Genomic DNA, 22465 nt, shown 5'->3' with positions numbered 1-22465 from the left:
TTTATTGTTGATCGTTCGCAAAACGTTCGCAAATCGTTCGCATTGAATAAGACATTGTTCGGTCGTTCGCAGTAGATACGAACGCCATAGCGAAGAAATAGCGAAGAAAAAACAATCGCAAATACGATCATAAGTAACGATTATCGTTCCATGGAAATGAGTGAACGTTTTCAGGTCTTTCGCAATAGCGGTCGTATGAGATTGTTAATCGTTAACAATTATGCGAACGATAATCGTCCAGTGGAATAGGGCCCTTAGTGTATTAGTGTATTAGATATATTAGAGTTCTCATCTCATATACAAGCTTTACTGTAGCTATTCAAAGGTAAATTATAATTTATTTTATAATAAATTGAGTCTCTATAAAATTTCCATTTAGAAAACCCTCAATGTTGTCTTAAAAGGGTACTCTGGCTAAATGTATTTATTTGTTTTAGATCAACTGATGTCACAAACTTATATAGATTTGTAGCTGATTGCAACTTAAAAATCTAAAGTTTTCCAGTTCTCATCAGCTGCTGTATGTCCTACAGGAAGTGATGTATTCTTTCCAGTCTGACACAGTGCTCTCTGCTGCCACCTCTGTCCATGTCAGGAACTGTCCAGAGCAGGAAAGGTTCTGTGTGGATTTGCTTCTGCTTTGGACAGTTCCTGCCACAGACAAAAGTGGCAGCAGAGAGCACTGTGTCAAACTGAAAAGACTACATTACTTCCTTAAGGACATGCAGCAGCCGATAAGTACTGGAAGACTAGATTTTAAAGTAGAAGTAAATTACAAATCTATATAATTGTCTGACACTGGTTAATTTAAAAGGAAAAAAAAAATCGTCAAAGTACCCTTTTAATTCTAGGAAGATGCTGGAGAAATGAGGGATCAAGCATGTTGGATTTTAACTGCCTGATTCCTCTGCAGTTAATTTTTCTTTTTTTTTTTTTTAAAGAAAACAACAGATAAATCTAGTATACTGTGTTATACCAAATGCAGGGATTGTGATAGCTGAACATAATTCACATACATGTGGATTGGCCGCCTGATATGTTTGGTGGCCTCCTGACTTCCTAATGGCAGATCTTCGGGGAGCAATAGGGACTTTGAAGTCTGGCAGCAGCTGTATGTACAATATCTATGAGAAAATACTGTATATACATATACATTTTATCTACATACCTGCCGCTGGCACCTTTTTGGCAGTTTTCTCCTTTGTATCAGGCTTCTCTTTTTCGGCAGCTACAATAAAGAGGTAAATATATTCAATAGCTTTCGAATGTCTATTTGGCATTTGGAGCTACACTCAGCTATTATTTTACAATACAACAGTATTATGATTCATGAGTACTCAACATGATTTCAGTGCTTATGGGTTGGTTAGAACTGAGCATTGTCACCACTGAGATATCCACAAGGCTCTTTGAAAAAGAAAATTTTTAGCCGATTTTCATAATCTGGCTTTGATGCAATGATCATTCTCTGGTATTGCTCTAGACAGTAAGTATAACCCCCCATTCACCCACCATGAGCTCTGACAACCCCCCCCTCCCCCTCACACACACACACACATACACAGGCAGGGTTAACCAAACAGGAAAAATTACTTACAGTCCCGAGCTCCTCAGTCGATCAGCAGCTGAGGTGGTACACGGCTACAGATGCTGATTGGCCGAGTACAGTTTCCACTAATGGTGCGTTTACACGGAACGATTACCGTTAAAATTTTCTCAATAATGATCACATTTGAGTGATAATTGGCTTGTGTGAACACAGCGAACGATCAATCGACGAGCGAGAAATCATTCATTGTAATCTTTCACATGTTCTCAACATGTTCTCGTTGGTCGCTCGCTAAAAATTTGCAGATAGCTTTGTGTAAACAGTCTCTTCACCCTATGTGTGAGATGGGCCTAAGCGATCTTAAAAATTATCGCAATAACGATTTTTCTAACGATTTATCTCTTGGACTAAACGCTGATCATTATAAAAACCAAATTGTTGCTTCAAAATCGTTAAACGATCGAGTGGGCAAATTATCGCTTAGTGTAAATGGACCATAAGTCATTCATTGACTACAGAGGTGTCCTGCCTCAGCTGCTGACTGGCTGATTGCAAGTGAAGTGAGAAGACACCCCAGTAGGAGTAGGGTACTGTCACAACTTCCCCTCCCCCCTTGTGATAAATGAGATGGCCTATGCAGCCTTCACGGACTTCTGACCACCTCATTTTTAATTCATGTCTATCCATTCATCCCTAGGTTCCAGTCTTGATAACCCCCCCCCCCACACACACACTCTAATGTGTTATTTGTTTGACTTTAAATGACCCACAAGGCTATACTGTATACTTATGTTTGTGCTTGAATTTACAATAAAATCTAGAATAAAAAAAATACATTTTAATAGAAAATAAGTACAAGTAATATTTACAGGAGACCAACTTAACAATAGATAAAGCAATACATTTCTAGATACTTTCCGCATGGAATTATTGCTCATTGCTCTTAATGTTAAACTGTTATTGTGATTTTGTATGTGGTTTCTCTGTGCCCCTATACCATATGTGCTGGGGACGCTCAACGAGGTTAACTGCCATTTAGTCCCTCGAGTCAAGTTACCTGCATTTAATCGTATTATCGACACTCTGGGATATGGAAGAAGGTTAACTTTTATTAGAGATGAGGGGTAAATAGGAAACTAGGTTTATTGGCAAAAGTTTTACTGCACAACCTGACATTTATTTGCCAAAAGAGATGTTTTAACATTGTTATAATATGGTTAAAGCCAATTCCCCTATTTGCTTTGCACAAAAGAAACATCTCACTAAAACCCAGAGGGCAATTTATTTTATGACACAGTGAAGAGAAATAAACTGTTTTATTTTTCATGGAACACTGTGTTAGGAAATGCCTAAGGAGGTGGTGCATGACACAGAGGTTTAATCCACAGCTTAACCACTTGCCTCCGCAGCCTGTTTTGTCCTTAATGACCAGGCTCATTTTTCGAAATCTGACCTGTCTCACTTTATGCGCTTATAGCTCAGTGATGCTTTAATGTATGCTAGCGATTCTGAGATTGTTTTTTCGTCACATATGGCACTTTATATTAGTGGCAAAATTTGGTCACTACTTTGTGTGTTTTTTGTGAAAAACATCAAAATATCATGAAAAATTAGTAAATATTGCATTTTATGAACTTCTGAAATTCTCTGCTTCTAAAAAAGGAAGTCCTAGCATATACATTAGTTATTAAATCACATTACCGATATGTCCTCTTTATTCTGGCATAATTTGGAACACATATTTTACTTTTTTAGGGTGTTATGAGGCTTAGAAATTTATTAGCAAATTATCACATTTTGTGAAAGTTTCCAAAACTGATTTTTTTTAGGGACCAGTTCTTTTTTTAAATGGATTTAGAAGTCTGGTATCCTGAAAACTCCCATAAGTAACCCCATTTAGGAAAATAGACACCTTAAAGAATTAATCTAGGGGTATAATGAGCATTTTAACCCTACAGGGGCTGGAGGAAAGTATTCACAATTAGGCCGTAAAAAATCAAAAATGAAAATTTTCAAATAATATATACGTTTAGATTAAAGTTTCTCATTTTCAAAAGGAACATGAGAAAAAAAGCATGCCAAAATCTGTAACGCAGGTTCTCCTGAATACAATGGTACACCATATGTGGGCGTAAACCACTGTATGGGCACACAGCCGGACTCAGAAGGGAAGGAGTGCCAATAAGCTTTTTTAATGCAGATTTTGCTGAAGAAATTTCTGAGCGCCAGGTGCGTTTGCAGAGCCCTTGTAGTGTCCTCAGAACAGAATCCCCCTAAAAGTCACCCCATTTTCGAAAGTACACCCCTCAAAGAATTCATCTTTTGGTAGGATGAGCATTTTGACCCCACAGGTATTAGAGGAAAGTATTCAAAATTAGACAGTAAATATGAAAAACACGAATTTTTCCAATAATATGTTCGTTTAGTTTGAAATTTCTCATTTTCACGAGGAACAAGAGAAAAAAAGTACCGCAAAATCTGTAAAGCAGGTTCTCCTAAATACAACAGTACCCCATATGTGGGCATAAACCACTGTATGGGCACACAGCAGGGCTCAGAAGGAAAGGAGCGCCAATTAGCTTTTTTAATGCAGATTTTGCTGAAGAAGTTTCTGAGCGCCAGGTGCATTTGCAGCGCCCCTGTAGTGTCCGCAGAAGAGAACCCCCCCCCAAAAGTCACCCCATTTTGGAAAGTGCACCCCTCAAAGAATTCATCTTGGGGTGTGGTGACCATTTTGACCCCACAGGTATTAGAGGAAAGTATTTAAAATTAGACAGTAAAAATGAAAAACTCTAATTTTTCCAATAATATGTTCGTTTAGTTTGAAATTTCTCAATTTCACAAGAAACATGAGAGAATCCGCACTCCAAAATTTGTAACGCAGGTTCTCCTGAGTACAACGGTATCCCATATGTGGGCATAAACCACTGTATGGGCACACAGCCGGGCTCAGAAGGAAGGGAGCGCCAATTAGCTTTTTTCAGTTCAGATTTTGCTGAAGTAGTTTCTGAGCGCCAGGTGCGTTTGCAGTGCCCCTGTAGTGTCCGCAGAGTAGAACCCCCCCTAAAGTCACCCCATTTTGGAAAGTAAACCCCTCAAATAATTCATCTTGGGGTGTGGTGACCATTTTGACCCCACAGGTATTAGAGGAAAGTGTTCAAAATAAGACAGTAAAATTGAAAAACTCGAATTTTTCCAATATGTTCGTTTAGTTTGAAATTTCTCAATTTCACTAGGAACAGGGGAGAAGCTGCATACCAAAATCTGTAATGCAGGTTCTCCTGAGTAGAACGTTACCCTATATGTGGGCATAAACCACTGTATGGGCACCCAGCCGGGCTCAGAAGGGAAGGAGCGCAAATTAGCATTTTCCGTGCAGATTTTTCTGAAGAAGTTTCTGAGCACCAGGTGCGTTTGCAGCGCCCCTGTAGTGTCAGCAGAATAGATTCCCCCCAAAAGTCACCACATTTCGGAAAGTACACCCCTCAAAGAATTTGTCTTGGGGTAGGATGAGCATTTTGGCCCCACAGGTATTAGAGTAAAGTATTCAAAATTGGCCAGTAAAAATGAAAAACTTGAATTTTTCCAATAATATGTTGGTTTAGTTTCTAAATTTCTAAATTTCACAAGGAACAGGAGAAAAAATGTACCCCAAAATCTGTAATGCAGGTTCTCCTGAGTACAACGGTACCCCATATGTGGGCATAAACCACTGTATGGGCACACAGCAGGGCTCAGAAGGGAAGGAGTGCCAATTTGCTGGAGCAAAACCGCAGCTAGTAATGGTTATTAGAATAGCGCAGTTACTAAAATAAAATAAAAAAATTAGATTACAGGTAATGTGGGGTGGTTACGGACAGTCTGGGGTGGTTCCGGGTAATCTGGAGGTGGTTACGAACAGTCTGAGGTGGTTACGGCTAATCTGGGGTGGTTACGGGTATTCTAGGGTGGTTTACGGGTAATCTGGGGTGGATCCGGTCAACATGGGGTGGTCACGGCCAACCTGCTGTGGTTAAGGCAACCTGGGGTGGTTAGAGGCAACCTGGGGTGGTTACGGGCAACGTGGGGTGGATACGGGTAATCTGGGGGGGTTAGGGGTAATTTGGGAGTAAACTGCAATTATTACTATAATAAAAAGTGTGTTTTATTTTTGGTATGTTTGTCACTTTTTGTACTTTATACATTCATTTTCACTATATTACTATGATTACTGTGATATTTTCTATCACAGTAATCATAGTTTAGTGACAGAAACCAAATTGGTCTCTTTCACTTTAAATTTTCAGAGCTGGCTGGTTGTGGGGGGGGGGGGGGACGCTATAACTTTTTATCCCCTGTCACCAATCATTCATGGTGACAGGGGATAAAAAGTGCCTGGAGCACATGGTACAAGCGATCACTGCCCCATGCTCTCCGCTACCTCCGGTGGCGGAGAGCATGGGGCTTTCATTCCTTTTTACTTTAGATCACTGTGAACAGACTGTCTGTTCACAGTGATGGCGGCGGCCATCTTGGATCTGATGGCCGCCGCGGGGAGGGGGGTTAGTGATCGGGGCACTAGGGGGGCTGATCTGGGGTCTGATTTTACTTATTTCATCTCCCCCCACCGTGGATTCACGGTGGGGGGAGATGAAATGCAGCGACGGCATCGGCACGTTAGTGACCGCCGTTTCGGCGGTCACTAAGGGGTTATTGGGGGTCAGCTGCGGGATCGCAGCTGATTCTCATTATCTCCGGTGCTTCACTCAGATGAGAGCGGGATCGCTGTCCCTGCAGCGATCCCGTTCTCATCACAAACCCCCGTCAGTAACAGGAACGTATATGTACATTCCTACTGCACAGGGCATGTGCAATAGGAACATATATATACAGATTGCTGACGTGAAGGGGTTAATGGTGTTCATCGGGTGGTATATTTAATGTACAGGTTAATAGAGGGGGTCATTACGGACGCGGCGATACCAAATATGTGTATCTTATTTATAGGGGGTCGTTTATAAAGGTAGGGTTGGTGAATGTGTATATTTATTTATTTATTTTAACTATTTATGTATTTATTTAATTAATTTGTAATTAATTGATTAATTAATTAATGTATTTGTGTGTGTTTACTTTTGCAGATATATATATCATGCATTACAGCACATGATGTGTGCTGTAATGCATGATATAGTGAATGAGCTGTCAGCTTTACAGCTGACAGCTCATTCAAAGCTGAGTACGGGGAGGGAGCCAGAGCCGGATCCGGGCAGGGGTAAGCCAGGGGAGGGAGAGGGAGGGAGCTGGGGGGGACGAGGAACGGGGAGCCGGAGCAGGAGGGGGGGAGGAAAAAGTGGATGAATGGGAAGCCGGATCGGGGGAGGTGGGGGCAGGGGGGGGGGGCTGATCTCATGGATGGAGAGGGGAGGGGGCCGGATCGCATGGGGAGGAGGGGGGGGCGGATCGCATGGGGAGGAGGGGGGGGCCGGATCGCATGGGGAGGAGGGGGGGGGGCAGATCGCATGGGGAGGAGGGGGGGGGGCCGGATCGCATGGGGAGGAGGGGGGGGGGGCCGGATCGCATGGGGAGGAGGGGGGGGGGCGGATCGCATGGGGATGAGGGGGGGGGGCCGGATCGCATGGGGAGGAGGGGGGGGGGCCGGATCGCATGGGGAGGAGGGGGGGGCGGATCGCAAGGGGAGGGAGCAGGATCGAGGCGGGGGAGCTGCAGCACGGAGAGGAAGCTGGAGAGGGAGCTTGACTGGGGCGGGGGGAGCAGCACGGGGTCAGAGCAGGAAGGATAGAGGCTGGGGGAGGAGATCAGCAGAGGTGGCAGGAGGAGGCAATGTCCGTAGCCTCCTCATGCCGCCCTGATCAGCCGGAGGCATCAGATCTCCCTATAGACGCAGGGGTCGCAACGACCGCGGCGTCTATGGGGTTAACTGCCCGGGGGGGAGCACGGCTCCCCTCCGGGCAGTGGCAGCGGGAGGAGACTGTGTTACACAGCCTCCTCCCGCTGCCCGATCTCAGATAGGGAGAGCGGGGGGAGGCAGAAAAGGCATGACGTCCAGGGACGTCATGATGCATTCTGGCACTGCTTTTCATGACGTCCCTGGACGTCATATTGGGGGAAGGGGTTAAAAGGGTAATCCAATGAAAAAAAGTTGTTTCAAATTAACTGGTGTCAGAAAGTTGTATACATTTGTAAATTACTTTTATTTAAAAATCCAGTACTTATCAGTTGCTGTATGTCCTATAAGATGTGTAAAAGAAAATGCAAAAGAGGAGCCCGTGGAGCCTCATTGAAGAGTCTCAAAACACAGGACTAGCCAGATATCCGTCCGGGAAGGGCCTATAAGATGTATGACACAGTGCTCTCTGCTGCCACCTTTGTCCTTGACAGGAACTGTCCAGAGCAGTAAAGGCTTTCTATGGGGATTTGCTATTGCTCTGGACAGTTCCTGACATGGAAAAGGTGGCAGCAGAGAGCACTGTGTCAGAAAGTATACAGCACTTCCCGCAGGGCATACACCAGCTGACAATTACTGGAAGACTAGAGAATTTGAAATAGAAGTAATTTACAAATCTGTATAACTTTGTGGGACCAGTTGTTTTTTATTTATTTTTTTCCACTAGAGTAACCCTTTAAAAGAAATCTCAGTGTCTGTAGTGTGATTATGCAGTCAGACTCCCTTCCATCATCTTACTAATATTCATTTGGTGAATGTAGCAAAATGCAGGAGCCAGATTAAAGGAGATATAACTGCAAGAATATAATACACAAGGTTATTGTAGTTTGTAACCATAGATACACAAAAAATAGGCTTAGAAAAAGACAGGACAGAGTGTGTTCTGGTGTCAGGGATGTTACAAGGGTGAGGCTGCATTCACACGTTCCGTGTTCTGCACGGAACGCGGACGTGGAATGCCTGTAATGGACTTCTCCCCCCTCCTGGGCAGCATCTGTGATAAGATGCTGGGAGCGGAGGAACTGTACAGATATGTGCAGCGCTGTAATGACAGCGAAGCGCGGCTGATTCAGTACAGCGTGGTACATACTGTATCTGTACAGTTCCCCCTCTCCCAGCATCTTATCACAGGAGGGGGGAGAAATCCGTTACAGGCATTCCACGTCTGCGTTCCGTGCGGAACATGGAACTTGTGAATGCAGCCTAACAAAGGTGCGTGGACAATGGTCAAGACATTGGGAGAGATTAATGAAAGGGTGTAAATATACACCTGGTGTAAACTGCTCACAGCAACCAATCAATGCTCAGCTTTCAGCTCTGGTAGAATAAAAGAGGAGCTGTGATTGGTTACTGTAATGCTGCGTTTACACGAAACGATAATTGGCCCGATCGTACGATTAACGTTGTCGGAGTAACGATTTTTTTTTTCATAACGATCAGCGTTTAGACGGTACATTATATCGTATGGAAAATCGTTTTGCAATCGTTTTGTGATCGCTTAAGCCTATCTCACACATTGGTTAAATCGGCGAACGACTGTTTACACGGAACAATCTGCGAATTTTTTGCGAACGATAAAGGACAAATTTGAGAACATGTTGTAAGATCAAAATGAACGATTTCTCGTTCATCGTTTGATCGTTCGCTGCGTTTACACGTACGATTATCGTTCAAATTCGATCGTTATCGCGCAAATTTGCACGATAATCGTTACGTGTAAATGCACAATAAAACTCCCTCATTGACTTTAATGCAATGCCTTACCTGCAGTAAAGAACAGACGCTGATTTGATAGCAATCAGCATCTGTTCTTTACTAAAAAAAAATTACATTGTGTGAACATAGCCTAAGGGTGCATAACACATCTGAAACGTGTTAATGTTAGTTGGGGTCGGTATCGCTTTGTGTGAACATTATTGGTGAAAGAAAATAAAGCTGAAAAACGCTTCTTCATTTTACGCCTGTACTCAAGCCTTTTTCTCACATGCTACAATTGACAGAGATTAGAGTGTGAGTCTGAGCGGGTGATGTTGACTAAGCGGTAAACTGGCATACCATTTTTCTTTTACTGTTCTCAAGGAAAAACATCCAGTGAAAGGTATTCCTGTATCACCATCTAATTAGCTTAAAGGGGTACCCCGGGCAAAATATATTTTTTAATATTTTATTACATATGGAAAGTTAGGCTGCATTCCCACGTAACGTGATCCGTCACGTGGAATGCATGTACCGGAGTCCCCCCACGCCCGGGCAGCATCTGTAATTAGATGCTGGGAGCGGGGGAGACTGTATTCATAAGCGCCGCGCTGTAGTAACAGCACCGTGCGGCTGATTCATTACACCGCGGCGCTTATGAATACAGTCTCCCCCGCTCCCAGCATCTAATTACAGATGCTGTCCGGGCGCAGGTGGACTCCGGTACATGCATTCCTCGTCCGTGATCCGTTAGGATCATGGAACGTGGGAATGCAGCCTTCGACAAATCCCTAATATACACTATTTACGAAAAATGCACATAAAGTGCTATTTCCCTCGATTTAGTAGATCAGGCAGGCTCAATTTCTCGTAACGTCTACGTCTCAAGTGTGTGTTTTCAGGCAGGGTCCAGACGGGGGAGCATGTAGAAGTATAGAGAATAGGAACGGATGGAGGAAGAGAGCACTGCACTTCTACATATACGTCTATTCTACAAGCGCCCCCTGCTGGACCCTGCTGAAAAACATATACTTGAGACGTAACGTCACTTTTTTTAAAGTGAAATTGAGCCTGCCTGATCTACTAAATTGAGGGAAATATCACTTTTTGTGCATTTCCCATAAATAGTGTATATTAGTGATTTGTCTAACTTTACATATATAATAAAATATAAAAAAAATACATTTTGTCCGGAGTACCCCTTTAACTTGCAAGATGCTACCTTTCCACAAGGGGAAATATTTCTGCATGACAATTAATACCCTTAGTAAAAATCTGTGCCACAATGAATTACTGTCTCCTGTAGTCCTAGAAGGCCAAAGGAGGTAAACACGAGAGATCAGCAAACCGAGTCTGGCGAATCCAGATTCGCTGCGATTGTGCATGTAGTTTGCATTTTGTGAAGCGAAGGCTCTGTGATTTGTTACATATCTCACATTTGCTAAATATGGCAGCCACGATGGCCCCGCAATATTAGCTTACAATACTGTCACTTGGCGGCAGCAAGGGATTATCCATAATCTCTTGCGGCTGTCCAATCAACTGCAAGCCCCATTGTGATGTCAGCTCCTCCCCCTCTATATAGGGTGAGCTACTTCCTGGAGGAGGGCACTTGGCTGTGCAAAATGGGGAGCAGGATTGCTGAAGGCATTTAGAGAAGAGCAGGGAGAGAAATAGAGAGAGATAGGGACAGAGAGGAGAGGATAGGAGGGTACATTGTGGGTGATTGCATGTGGGAGCTGTGAAGCCAGTGTCAAGTATACCAAGTCACAGGGTGCTGGGTGTGCATTATACAAGGTCACTAGGTGCTGGGTTTTTATTATACCAAGTCATTGGGTGCTGGGTGTGCATTATACCAAGTCATTAGGTGATGAATGTGCATTATACCAAGTCACTGGGTGCTGGGTGTGCATTATACCAAGTTACCCAGTGTAGACAGTGTCCATTCTAATAAATAACTGGGTGCTGTGAATAAAGTGTGCATTATACCAAGTCACTGAGTGCTGCAAAGACAGTGTCCAATCTAATAAATCTCTGGGTGATGTGAATACAGTGTGCATTATACCAAGTCACTGGGTTCTGTGAAGACAGTGTCCATTCTTATAAATCACTGGGTGCTGTGAACATAGTGTGAATTATACCAAGTCACTGGGTGCTATGAAGACAGTGTCTATTCTAACAAGCTTTATGGTGCGAAGACCATTCCAATCTAAAAACTTCTTTGTCTTTGGTTCCCTTTAAAATTAACAAAAAAAGTAAAATACCCAAGCGTGCAACAAATCTCTTTTTCAGGGTATGACCAGCTGCCAAGGTGGCTTACAAAGTTGTCCCAGCAGAAGACAAACTCAGACTCCATGAGACAGACTCATCAACTGGAGGAAGGTTGAAGCTCCTTGTTACAGCTAATAGGCACGTGAACACCAGCCAGGCCAGGGTTGTTAACTGGATCTGGAGTAGTACCACCACCATTCCATGCCAAGACAAGGATGTTTTCTCTGCCCTGTCTCCTGTTGTGCCCCAGACCCAATTCCAATAGCCAGTGCTGCCAGCAAGAGAATTCCTGGCAAGCCTAGTACTTTCCCTAAACTTTGAGATGCTGGATTTGGAGGATTTTTTTGAGGGATATCCTGACAGACAAGAATTGCAAGAAATTGTTGAAACTTCCAGAGAAAACACGTCCCAGAGCAGTCAGGAGAGTCAGGCAGAGGTAGTTTCTGGCTAAAGAGCGGGACCATACTGCATGCCTAAGGAGGATGAGAGCTTTGGAGATGACAAGTTTTTCCCAGACTAAGATGATGATGACGTTGTACACCCCACATGGAATCTTGGTCCACAGATGTCATCATCAGACGATGAAGCTGCGTTTCTTCCACTGATTTAGCGTCAGGTTCCATCTAAAGATTGTGGGTCAGGAGGAAAAAGGGGTAGGCATACAGCGTCAGCCAGTAGACATCTGGAAAGCCCTGACACTCAAGGGCTACCACAAGGCAGCAGCAGCGGCGGAGGTCCAGAAAAGTGATCAGGCAGTTCTGTCTTGGGGCGCATTCAGCTATTTGAAACATCTATGACCATAAAGTGGGTCAGGGTCCAAACCCAGGCACCACTTCTTTGCATCAGCAAATGGAGTACCACTACCCCACTGCCTGGAAGAACTGGGACTCTCAGGGCTCATGTCAGTCTCCATCTAAGTAAAGTCCTCAATAAAATATTCACCCACCATAATTGATCTTATCTTTTTTTTTTTTACATACAAGTAATTTTACCCGTTACGCTAAAAACTAATCCTGTAGAAATACCCATAGTCGATTCGGATATATATATATATATATATATATATATATATATATATATATATACACAGTATATAGTATATGTAGTATACTATGTAGTATATGTAGTATATATATACACAGTATATGTATAGTGGGTAACTCTTCACCAACTTAAAGTTGTTGGAAAATGTGTCACTCTTTTATTTAATACAATCAGTATAAAGCTTTTTTGAATCTGTGCTTTTCTCTATTCCATTCCTTATCCCATGCTATGTGCTTTTTCTGGTGGGGTTTTTCGGTCTGTTTAAGTGTATCCAAATTCACTACATGTTCATCTCCATTATTTGGCAGTTGGATGGCCAATTCAGCTCAGATGTCGGATTACAGTAATTTTAATTGACACGTTAAAAAAAAAAGTTGATTTAAGAACTCAAAAAATTCCTATTACACTAAGCAGCGAACATCTTGAAAGACCACGATCAGCCTACATTGTGCATATCGACTCATCGTGGTCCTTTAACATGTTGTAATATACCGAATGGTTATAAGCCAGAACAGCTGGTAATTGGCTAATGCTGCGTTTAAGCGAAACAATCATTGGCCCGATACGATTTCGGAGTAACGATTTTTTTTTCATAACGGTCAGCGTTTAGACGGTACGATATATCGTACGGAAATTCGTTTTACGATCGTTTTGCGATCGTTTTGCGATAGCTTAAGCCTATCTCACACATTGGTTACATAGTTACATAGTTACATAGTTAATACGGTTGAAAAAAGACACATGTCCATCAAGTTCAACCAAGGAGGGGATGGTTACAGGGAAGGGGAGGGGTGATAGGTTCTATACATATGCATTTATATTATTTTGGTCTAAGAACTTGTCTAGCCCTGTTTTGTAGCCCTCTACTGTTTTTGCTGTGACCAGATCCTGTGGTAGACTGTTCCACAGATTCACAGTTCTCATGGTAAAGAAGACTTGTCGCCTCCGGAGATTAAACCTTTTTTTCTCCAGGCGGAGGCAGTGCCCTCTTGTCCTTTGAGGGGGTTTTACCTGGAACATCTTTTCCCCATATCTCTTGTAGGGGCCATTTATATATTTAAATAAGTTAATCATATCTCCCCTTAAACGTCTCTTCTCCAGACTAAACAAACGTAATTCTTTTAATCTCTCCTCATAACTAAGATGCTCCATTCCCCTTATTAGTTTAGTTGCCCGTCTTTGTACCCTCTCCAGCTCTAGAACATCCTTTTTATGAATCGGGTTCCAAAACTGGACGGCATACTCCAGATGGTTAAATCGGCGAACGACTGTTTACACTGAACGATCTGCAAATTTTTAGCGAACGATGAACGGCGATTTTAGAACATGTTGTAAGATCAAAATGAACGATTTCTCGTTCGTCATTTGATCGTTTGCAGCGTTTATACGTACAATTATCATTCGAATTTGATCGTTATCGTGCGAATTCGCACGATAATCGTTCCGTGTAAAGGCAGCATTAGTCTGGCCGATAATCGCTTGGTGTAAAAGCCTTTAGTGCTCACTCAACACTAAACCCCATCAATCTAGCATTTACTTCTTATTCATTGTATATGTGATAACTGCCTCTAACAGAAATATTGCTTAGGCTAGGTTTACACTGCGTTTTCAGCATCCGTTTAACGGATCAGTTTTTTTTTAACGGTCAAAAAAGTACTGTCAACAGTACTTTATTGTGCGTAAAAAAAAACGCATCCGTTTGGATTCGTTTTTTTTATATTGGAAGTCAATAGAAAAACGGATCAAAAACGGATGCACACAAATGCATCCGTTTTTTGCAATCCGTTTTTTGCAAAAAACAGATCCGTTAAACGAATGCTGAAAACGCAGTGTGAACCTAGCCTTAAGGGTACAAACACACACACTATATACGCAGCGTATTTACTGCTGCGATATGCAGCAAATACGCAGCAAATACGCAGCAGATTAGATCTAAATAACTGAATACAGCATCAAGTCTTCACTATCAAATCTGCTGCAGATCTGCTGCGTATCTGCTGCATATACGGTGTGTGTGTTTGTACCCTTAAGGGCTCGTTCCCACTGAGGAAAGGTAGCGGAATTCCGCGACGGAATTGTCCGCCGCGGAATGCCGTTAGCCTCCCGCTCATAATGGGAGTCTATGGGAGGCGCGCGCTCCTGCCCTGTCCGCGCTGAAGAATGAACATGTTCATTCTTCAGCGCGGACAGGGCAGGAGCGCGCGCCTCCCATAGACTCCCATTATGAGCGGGAGGCTAACGGCATTCCGCGGCGGACAATTCCGTCGCGGAATTCCGCTACCTTTCCTCAGTGGGAACGAGCCCTAATGTAATAGGTAACCCTTACTTATAGACTAGTGCATAAACTGATTAAAGGTGCGTTTACACCTACAGGATCTGCAGCAGATTTGATGCTGTGTTCAGTTATTTAAATGAAATCTGCTGCAGAAAATCAGCTGCAGATCCTGTAGGTGTGAACGCACCATAAAACTAAATAAATTGTATTTGCATAAAGTGTTAAGTAAAATTTGCTGGACATAAGGCTTCAATGCTGCAGGCTTAAAGCTCATATGTTTTGAAGCTGTTAATCATTTGGAACATATTGAATCAGGCTGCAACAATGTGCTAGTTCAGCTGTTGGCTATCACCACTGCTAATAATAATGTGCAGCCACATAGACAGACCTTACTGGCACAGAATTCCTCGGTCCTGATTTCTTTCAGTCTGAACACATTCTCCCATCTCTTCATTTCTTTTTCTCTGCCAGAACATTATTCTGAGACCTTTTAGCTGAGATTTTTAAAATACTGCAACACTGTAATCTTTACATTTTTAGATTACACAAATCATTGATATCCCTAATTTATAATAGGGACAGCAGTTCAAATGTATTATTTGGCTTTGATAGCTCTTGTACATATATTAAAAAAATGGTTCAGGAAGACTCAAGGGTATAGATAATCAACATTTCCTACACCAAAAATCTAGAATCTAGTGCAATTTGTAAAAATAAAAAAGTTAAAAATCACCAATGTTAAAAACTTAGTTTAGACAGCCTTAGGGTACAAACACACACACCGTATACGCAGCAGATACGCAGCAAATATGCAGCAGATCTGCAGCAGATTTGGTGGTGCAGATTTGATGCTGTGTTCAGTTATTTAGATCTAATCTGCTGCGTGTTTGTTGCGTATTTGCTGCGTATCGCAGCAGTAAATAGGCTGCGTATACGGTGTGTGTGTTTGTACCCTAAAGCATTTTTAGGGTGCCTTCGCACCTACCGACTCGCAGCGTTAATAACGCTGCGAGTCGGCTAGGTCCTGGCAGATCACTGTCAGTACATACACGCAGCGGTCTGAACGACCGCTGCGTGTATGTAAATCTGCCTGCCGCTTAACCCCTACTGATGCCGGCCGTCCGCCTCCCGCTCAGCTCTGTAAACATTACCTCCTCGCTTCACGGGGTCCCGGCGTCCTGCTCTCGTGCCCGGCCAATCAGTGTGTTGCCCTGCCGCAGCCACTGATTGGCGGGGCGGGAGAGCAGGACGCCGGGACCCCGTGGAGAGAGGAGGTAATGTATACAGAGCTGAGCAGGAGGCGGCCGGCCGGCATCAGAAGGGGTTAAGTGGCCGGCAGATTTACATACACGCAGCGGTTGTTCAGACCGCTGCATGTATGTACTGACAGTGATCTGCCAGGACCTAGACGACTCGCAGCGTTATTAACGCTGCGAGTCGGTAGGTGTGAAGGCACCCTAACAAGTATTTTGCATGATTGTATTGTAACAGATCTAGAAGGCAGGGTAGAGGAGGAAAACGGCACTACGGCTGTGATATCAGAGGTACTGGGGACACGGGCTTCTGTGATGCAATGATATGTTTGACATCGGCGGTGCTCTATACCTTATGTACAGTCCTAGCTTAACTTGCCCAAAGAAGATATAAAGAAGATCTGTAGTATATCCTGCTAGATGGGCATACTATGCATCTGTGTACTTTGCAATTTACATGGAGTTACTGAAAGGTTTCTTTAACTTTCTAGATGCAAATCAGTTTGAGGGTAGCTTCACACGTACCGTATCGATGCATTTTTATCGCGTTTCTATCGCTGCGTTTTTGGTGCGATTTTTACATGCGAGTTTTGATTTTCACATGAAAATCAAATCATGTGAAAATCAAAACGCGCATGTAAAAAACGCACCAAAAACATACCAAAAACGCACCATAAGCGCAGCAAAAACGCAGCGATAAAAACGCGATAAAAATGCAGTGTTAAAATAGCAGCGATACGGTACATGTGAAGGCACCCTGAAAAAATATGGTCTGCAGAACTGCATTGCTTCTAGAGGAGTATACAGGGCCTAATAGATAGCACCTCCTGTGACATTGTGCAGGCTTTCTGAAGATGACATTGCTACGGACATGACCCTTATTGACAGGATTCACTGCAAGCCTCAGAGATAGACAGATAAGATGTGCTAAATGCATGGTATATTTAGACACCTTACAGCTATCTCTCTCTCTCTCTCTCTCTCTCTCTCTCTCTCGGAAATTGCAGCATATTATAATCATAGTTATTCAGAAAGGTTTGTCATTAATAGAAAATATATCAGAAACATCGTTCTTAGCTCTTTGATATATTTATTTTTAGCCTCTACCACATATTTCTTCCCAAGGTTAGTGATTGAAAATTGTTTAGCAGCAGTATAAAAACGTGAAAATGCTCTCCTATTCACTGAATGTGCCGGCTCTGAGGAAAGAGACACTTCATCTTTATTGTCGTGTCACTGTCATTTCCCACCAGGGAGCTAAGAGTGAAGAGAACAGCTGACGTTACTGCTGTTACACTGATCCTGCTTGTGGTGACATTTGTGAGGGCCAGGACTGGCTATCATGTTCTCTTACTGATGTCACAGCTATTCATATGGGCAGTCTGCACTGACATCATAGGAAAATGAGGTTAAATAGCTAGTAAACTATAAGGTGCTAGACTGGAGTCCTGATAGGTGTAATACCCAGTGCTGAGAGCAGAAACAGAGACTGAAACACTGACCTGGTGTTGACTTTGCTTTATGTAAACAAGATTTCTTCTGTCTAGTGTTAAAGAGGCACTGTCACCATTTTTTTTTATTTTAAGAAATCGATAGGGGTTGTGATCAAAAGTAGTTTTTCAATATACTCTTTATTATTTTTTTTTTAAAAGTTTTCTATATTCAAATCAATGTTATACACATGACCACTAGGTGTCTCCCCTTACTGCCCATGTGTACAGCTGCTGTGCATCCAAATTCAGTAGCAGAGAATTCTGGAGATGCTCGCATTGAATGGTCAACTCTCCTGTCACACAGCATCAAAACCTCTGTTACCAGCGACATTATACTGACTGAATTGTTACATAGCAAAAAACATTGTCTCCTGGTAATCTGCAGAGCTAATAATATAATTAGCAAAAGTTAATAATATTATTACCCTAAGGTAATTGCCCTCAGTTGATATACAACCTGCATGATCAACAGGTGTCTTTCCTTGTGTAATCCCGCAAAGTACTGGGACTTCCTGTGTTTGGTCACTTGACATGTCACTTAATCATATGATGGAAGTCAGAAGTCAGGTTGATGGGGTTAAACAAGTAGAAAGATCACCAAGTCAAGGCCCAATATGCAGTTCTTGCACTGCAAAAATTTCACATTTATTTCGACAGTGAGAGAGCACGACCCAGGATCGGGATCCGATTTTTTTTTTACATATTTTAAACTATGTTCACATAACTTTGAAATTATGGTTTGCCTTTGTTTTTTTGGACAGAAGTCATTTAACACCAACACATGTCTATCTTTTGATAATTCCGGCCACTAATAATGTTCATGTTGGGGCATCATTTTTAATTTTGTGTACACAAAGCCAAATTAATTTATTTCTATATAGTATAGTCAGATGAGGAAAACAAAAGGTAATAGGGGTTGGCCACTTTATAGTTAAGTTGCTTAGTGTACAAGATTAGTAGGTGTACTCAAAGTACTTATTGACAGCAGCTCTCTGTGTATCTTATAAAGCTAATATGGGACCCTCCTCCTCCAGGCTGGACTGCCTTGCTCTGTGGTGATTCTGTCCATAAGATGGCTGACATGGAGGAGCATGTGACCATTTCCCGCCCCCCAGTGTCCACAATAGGCATATAAAGGCTCAGTGTTGGACACTAAGGGTGGGGCATGGTCACATACTCCTACATGTCAGTCATCTTATGGACAGACTCTTTACAGAGCAGGGCAGCACAGTCAGTCAGTGAGTAGACTTACTAATAATGTACACGTCACAGTTTTACTAAAAAGTGGCCAACCCCTTTAATGACTGCTGCTATTATGTGATATATATATATATATATATATATATATATATATATATATATATATATATATATATATATATATATATATATATAAAAAAAAAAATATATATATATATATATATATATATATATATATATATTTTTTTTTTTTTTTTTTTTTTTTTTTTTTTATTGCTGCTTGAAATACTGTAAATACATTCCACAGGTTAGGACATTAAAAGTTCATCATAGGCTATAAATATATTAGAGCTAACGAAAAGCATGATGCTGTACTGAATCCAAACAGCTATGGGCTTTGAGCCAATACAATGTTTGTTATTTCAAAAGAACAGCCATCATTCTCAATGTTGGGCTTAAAATTATGGTCATTCAAAAAATCTGACAGAATTGCAAAGAAAAGCTTTTACCGAAACCGTCAACATATTTTTAAAAAGAGCCATTATTGTTTCAGCAGTGTAAAAACCCTGGCAGATATTTTAGATGTCGGTGTGTATACACACAAAGAACCCGCTCATATGCCAAATTTCACAGTGATTGTTTGCCAGCACATAGCAGTAAATGTTTCTTTTAATAAAGTTTCTAAGTGACAAGTATGAAACTAAGTTGTGCTTATAGTACTTATTAATATTTCAATGTTCACATTGTCTGCCCACTGCTGGCTTTGCTGGAATAATCTTTTAAAATCATATTTTATTCAACATCGAGAACACTTCTGTTACCTTTGGCAGGGGCCTTTTTCTCTGGCTTTTCCTTCACTTCAGGCTTTGGTCTTTGAATTTCTAGAATGTAAAACATGATTTGGGTTAAGCTTTGAATTTACCACAGTTAGACCAGGTATGGTCAATAGCGATTACACATTTTGGATTCCATTCAGCTAGTGCCACCCGGCAGTATAGTGCCACCCGGCAGTCCCGTGCTTAAGGGGCCTTTTACATATAGCGATTTGTCGGCCGCAAATGAGCGCTGATCATGGTTCTCATTTGCAGTGTCTTTGGTTCATTGCTTAGGAGGCAGCTTTGTATGGGCGGCAGATTTTATGGAGGGGCCATAAATTATTCTATCTGCTACACACCACTGACTTTTGCTACACAACACTGACACCATTGACCCCATGACCTGCAAATGATAGTTGGACATAGATGTAGAATGCATGGAAGTCAGGACTGCAAACACTTGGCAAATTTTGTTATATGCCTCAGATATCACTACGCTACAAGTGATCACTACTAGAGATGAGCGAACCGGGTTCGGGTTCGAGTCCATCCGTACCCAAATTTTCGGCATTTGATTAGCTGGGGCTGTTGAACTTGGATAAAGCTCTAAGGTTGTCTGGAAAACATGGATACAGCCAATGACTAAATCCATATTTTCCACATAACCTTAGGGCTTTATCCAACTTCAGCAGCCACCGCTAATCAAATGCCGAACGTTCGGGTTTGGATGGACTCAAGCATGCTTGAGGTTCGCTCATCTCTAATCACTACCCCTTTATATGAAGCTCAAGGTGTAATGGTAGCATGAACAGAAATAAGATCATCAGGAGTAATCACAATTAGAGAGCGAGAGAGCGAGTAGTGAAATATTCTAAAGTTCGAAATTCAAATCGAATAGACCAAGATACTCGACTATTCGATCTAATATCAAACCCCATTTAAGTCAATAGGAAAAAATGCACGTTTTTTGGAAACCTAAATTTGACCACTTGGAGGTCACCAAGTGGACATTGACACCTTTAGAAAATGGTGTAAACCTCTCTGGAATGAATGGGAAAGCAGGAGAGCAGTATTAAACCACTATTACAGAGAGCAGAAATTACTAGTAATGAGCGAATAGTATTCGTTCGCATAACTATTCGATTGAATAGTACGCTATTCGATTGCGTTCGAATTTTCAAACGATAATGCTGTAAAATTTTTATTTGCCCTCCCACCCCCCTGGCACTTTTTCCCAGCCAATAAACATGTAGGGGAAGGGACAGGCACAAGGAATAGGCAGGACTTTAAAAAGCTTTAACTGTGATTGGCTGGCTAAACTACGTCACCTCCTGAATATACGAATAGGGGATTTCAGAATCGTGTCACTTGCTGGTTGAAGCTAGAAAGGGAGAGACTGTATACCAGGGAGAGAGAGCTTTTAGGTGAAGTTAGGTAGGGAGGGACCCCCAAAAGCCCTTGTTAGGGCTTAAAGTATAAAAAACATATATTTAGAAGCTGTTGTGAGACAGGCTGTATTCTGTGGGTATGGGATAATAGCTGTTATCTTGCTACTACTTATTTGCGCAGTCTGCGTCCTGTAATGCAGTTTACCAGCTCTTTAATTTTATTATTGTAAAATTAAAAAATAATAATAGTAAAAAAAAATATATATATATATATATATATATATATATATATATATATATATATATATATGCGGTATATGGCTGTATGGTGTGAGTGTGGTATAATACCTGTTACCTTGCTACTTCTGATTTACGCAGTCTGTGAAGGCGTTGAAGAGCTCTTTAATTTTTTTGTTGTAAAAACAATTATATATCTGGTATACGGCTGTATACTGTGATTGCGGGATAATACCTGTTATCTTGCTACTACTGATACTGATACTACTGTAGTTATCGTTAATTTTCGTTATTACGTATTTTACACTGCACCTGACCTGATACCTATGTAAGTGCGTACTGCTAGACAGAAACATACGCTTCTACTTTACGTTCAGAATTTGTTCGTAAATCTTCGGCGTACACTATGGAAAATTGGGATGTTTGTTCATCACTAGTATTAGATGCAGTCAAGCATGCTTCCCCTGCTGTCCCAGATGCATTCCAGAGGTGTTGGCATCATTTACTAAGGTGTCATTGTGCACTTGGTGACCGCCACAGGCAGCAGAAAACCTAGAATCGGCCCTGCTTTACACACCATGGCAAATCGAGGGGCCCAGGCTGCGCAAATGACCTTTGTATCGATCGTGCAGCCCGGTAAAACTGACAGCACAGATACATATATAAATCACAAGCAGCAGTATCTTTACAGTTTTAAAAATGTTAATTTACAATCTCCCACTGGGCTACTGACCTGATCTTAAGGGTCTCTGCATGGGCTGCTGACTTTTTTAGGCAGCAACCTATGCAGTACTCAGTGTTGCTGCATGTGACATGCTAGCAGTGCAATGTCAATGCTCCTACCAGTTGTATTGGGCAATTTGGGGAATATTATTCTGTATGTGGCAGCTTGGGAAGCATCATTTAAAATGGGACACTATGCGGGCACAATGTTATATAAGAAACTTAAAAATATATACTGTATTATACTTTAAATATATACTATACTAGCACTTTTGTACACTATCTGTATGGTGTTATTTGGCCCATCTAATAAAGGGAGGGCTACACCAAGGGCCATCTACTTAGAAGCAATGTCCACTATAAAGGGAACTTATATAGGGGGTTATTAAGGATAGGTTCTTTTCTATTATATTTTATGGTTCAAAAAACATTTGTTTTAGCAAAAAAATTACAGCCAGAAACAATCCCATTAAATTATTTTACATGAATTGGGCCATATGTCTGCAGAACCTCACTGCCTTGTCCACTCTGTCTCCACTCCTCTGTCCTTCCCCTCCCTTCTGAGACACATGATA

General features: G+C 41.9%; 1 protein-coding gene across 1 annotated transcript in view; it reads right to left on the bottom strand.

Annotated features, from left to right (window-relative positions):
• Positions 1-22465, bottom strand: part of TRDN (triadin) — a 255364-nt gene that overhangs the window by 99844 nt on the left and 133055 nt on the right. Inside the window, exons 11-12 of the mRNA XM_069974192.1 lie at positions 19549-19608; positions 1169-1228 (exon numbers count right to left, since the gene is read on the bottom strand). Coding sequence (XP_069830293.1) covers positions 1169-1228; positions 19549-19608 — 120 coding nt within the window. The remainder of the gene's footprint in view (positions 1-1168; positions 1229-19548; positions 19609-22465) is intronic.

This window comes from Dendropsophus ebraccatus, chromosome 6 (assembly GCF_027789765.1).
Source record: "Dendropsophus ebraccatus isolate aDenEbr1 chromosome 6, aDenEbr1.pat, whole genome shotgun sequence".
Lineage (NCBI taxonomy): Eukaryota > Metazoa > Chordata > Amphibia > Anura > Hylidae > Dendropsophus > Dendropsophus ebraccatus.
Note: the sequence above shows the minus strand (reverse complement) of the source record. Positions and strands in the feature narration are given on the sequence as shown.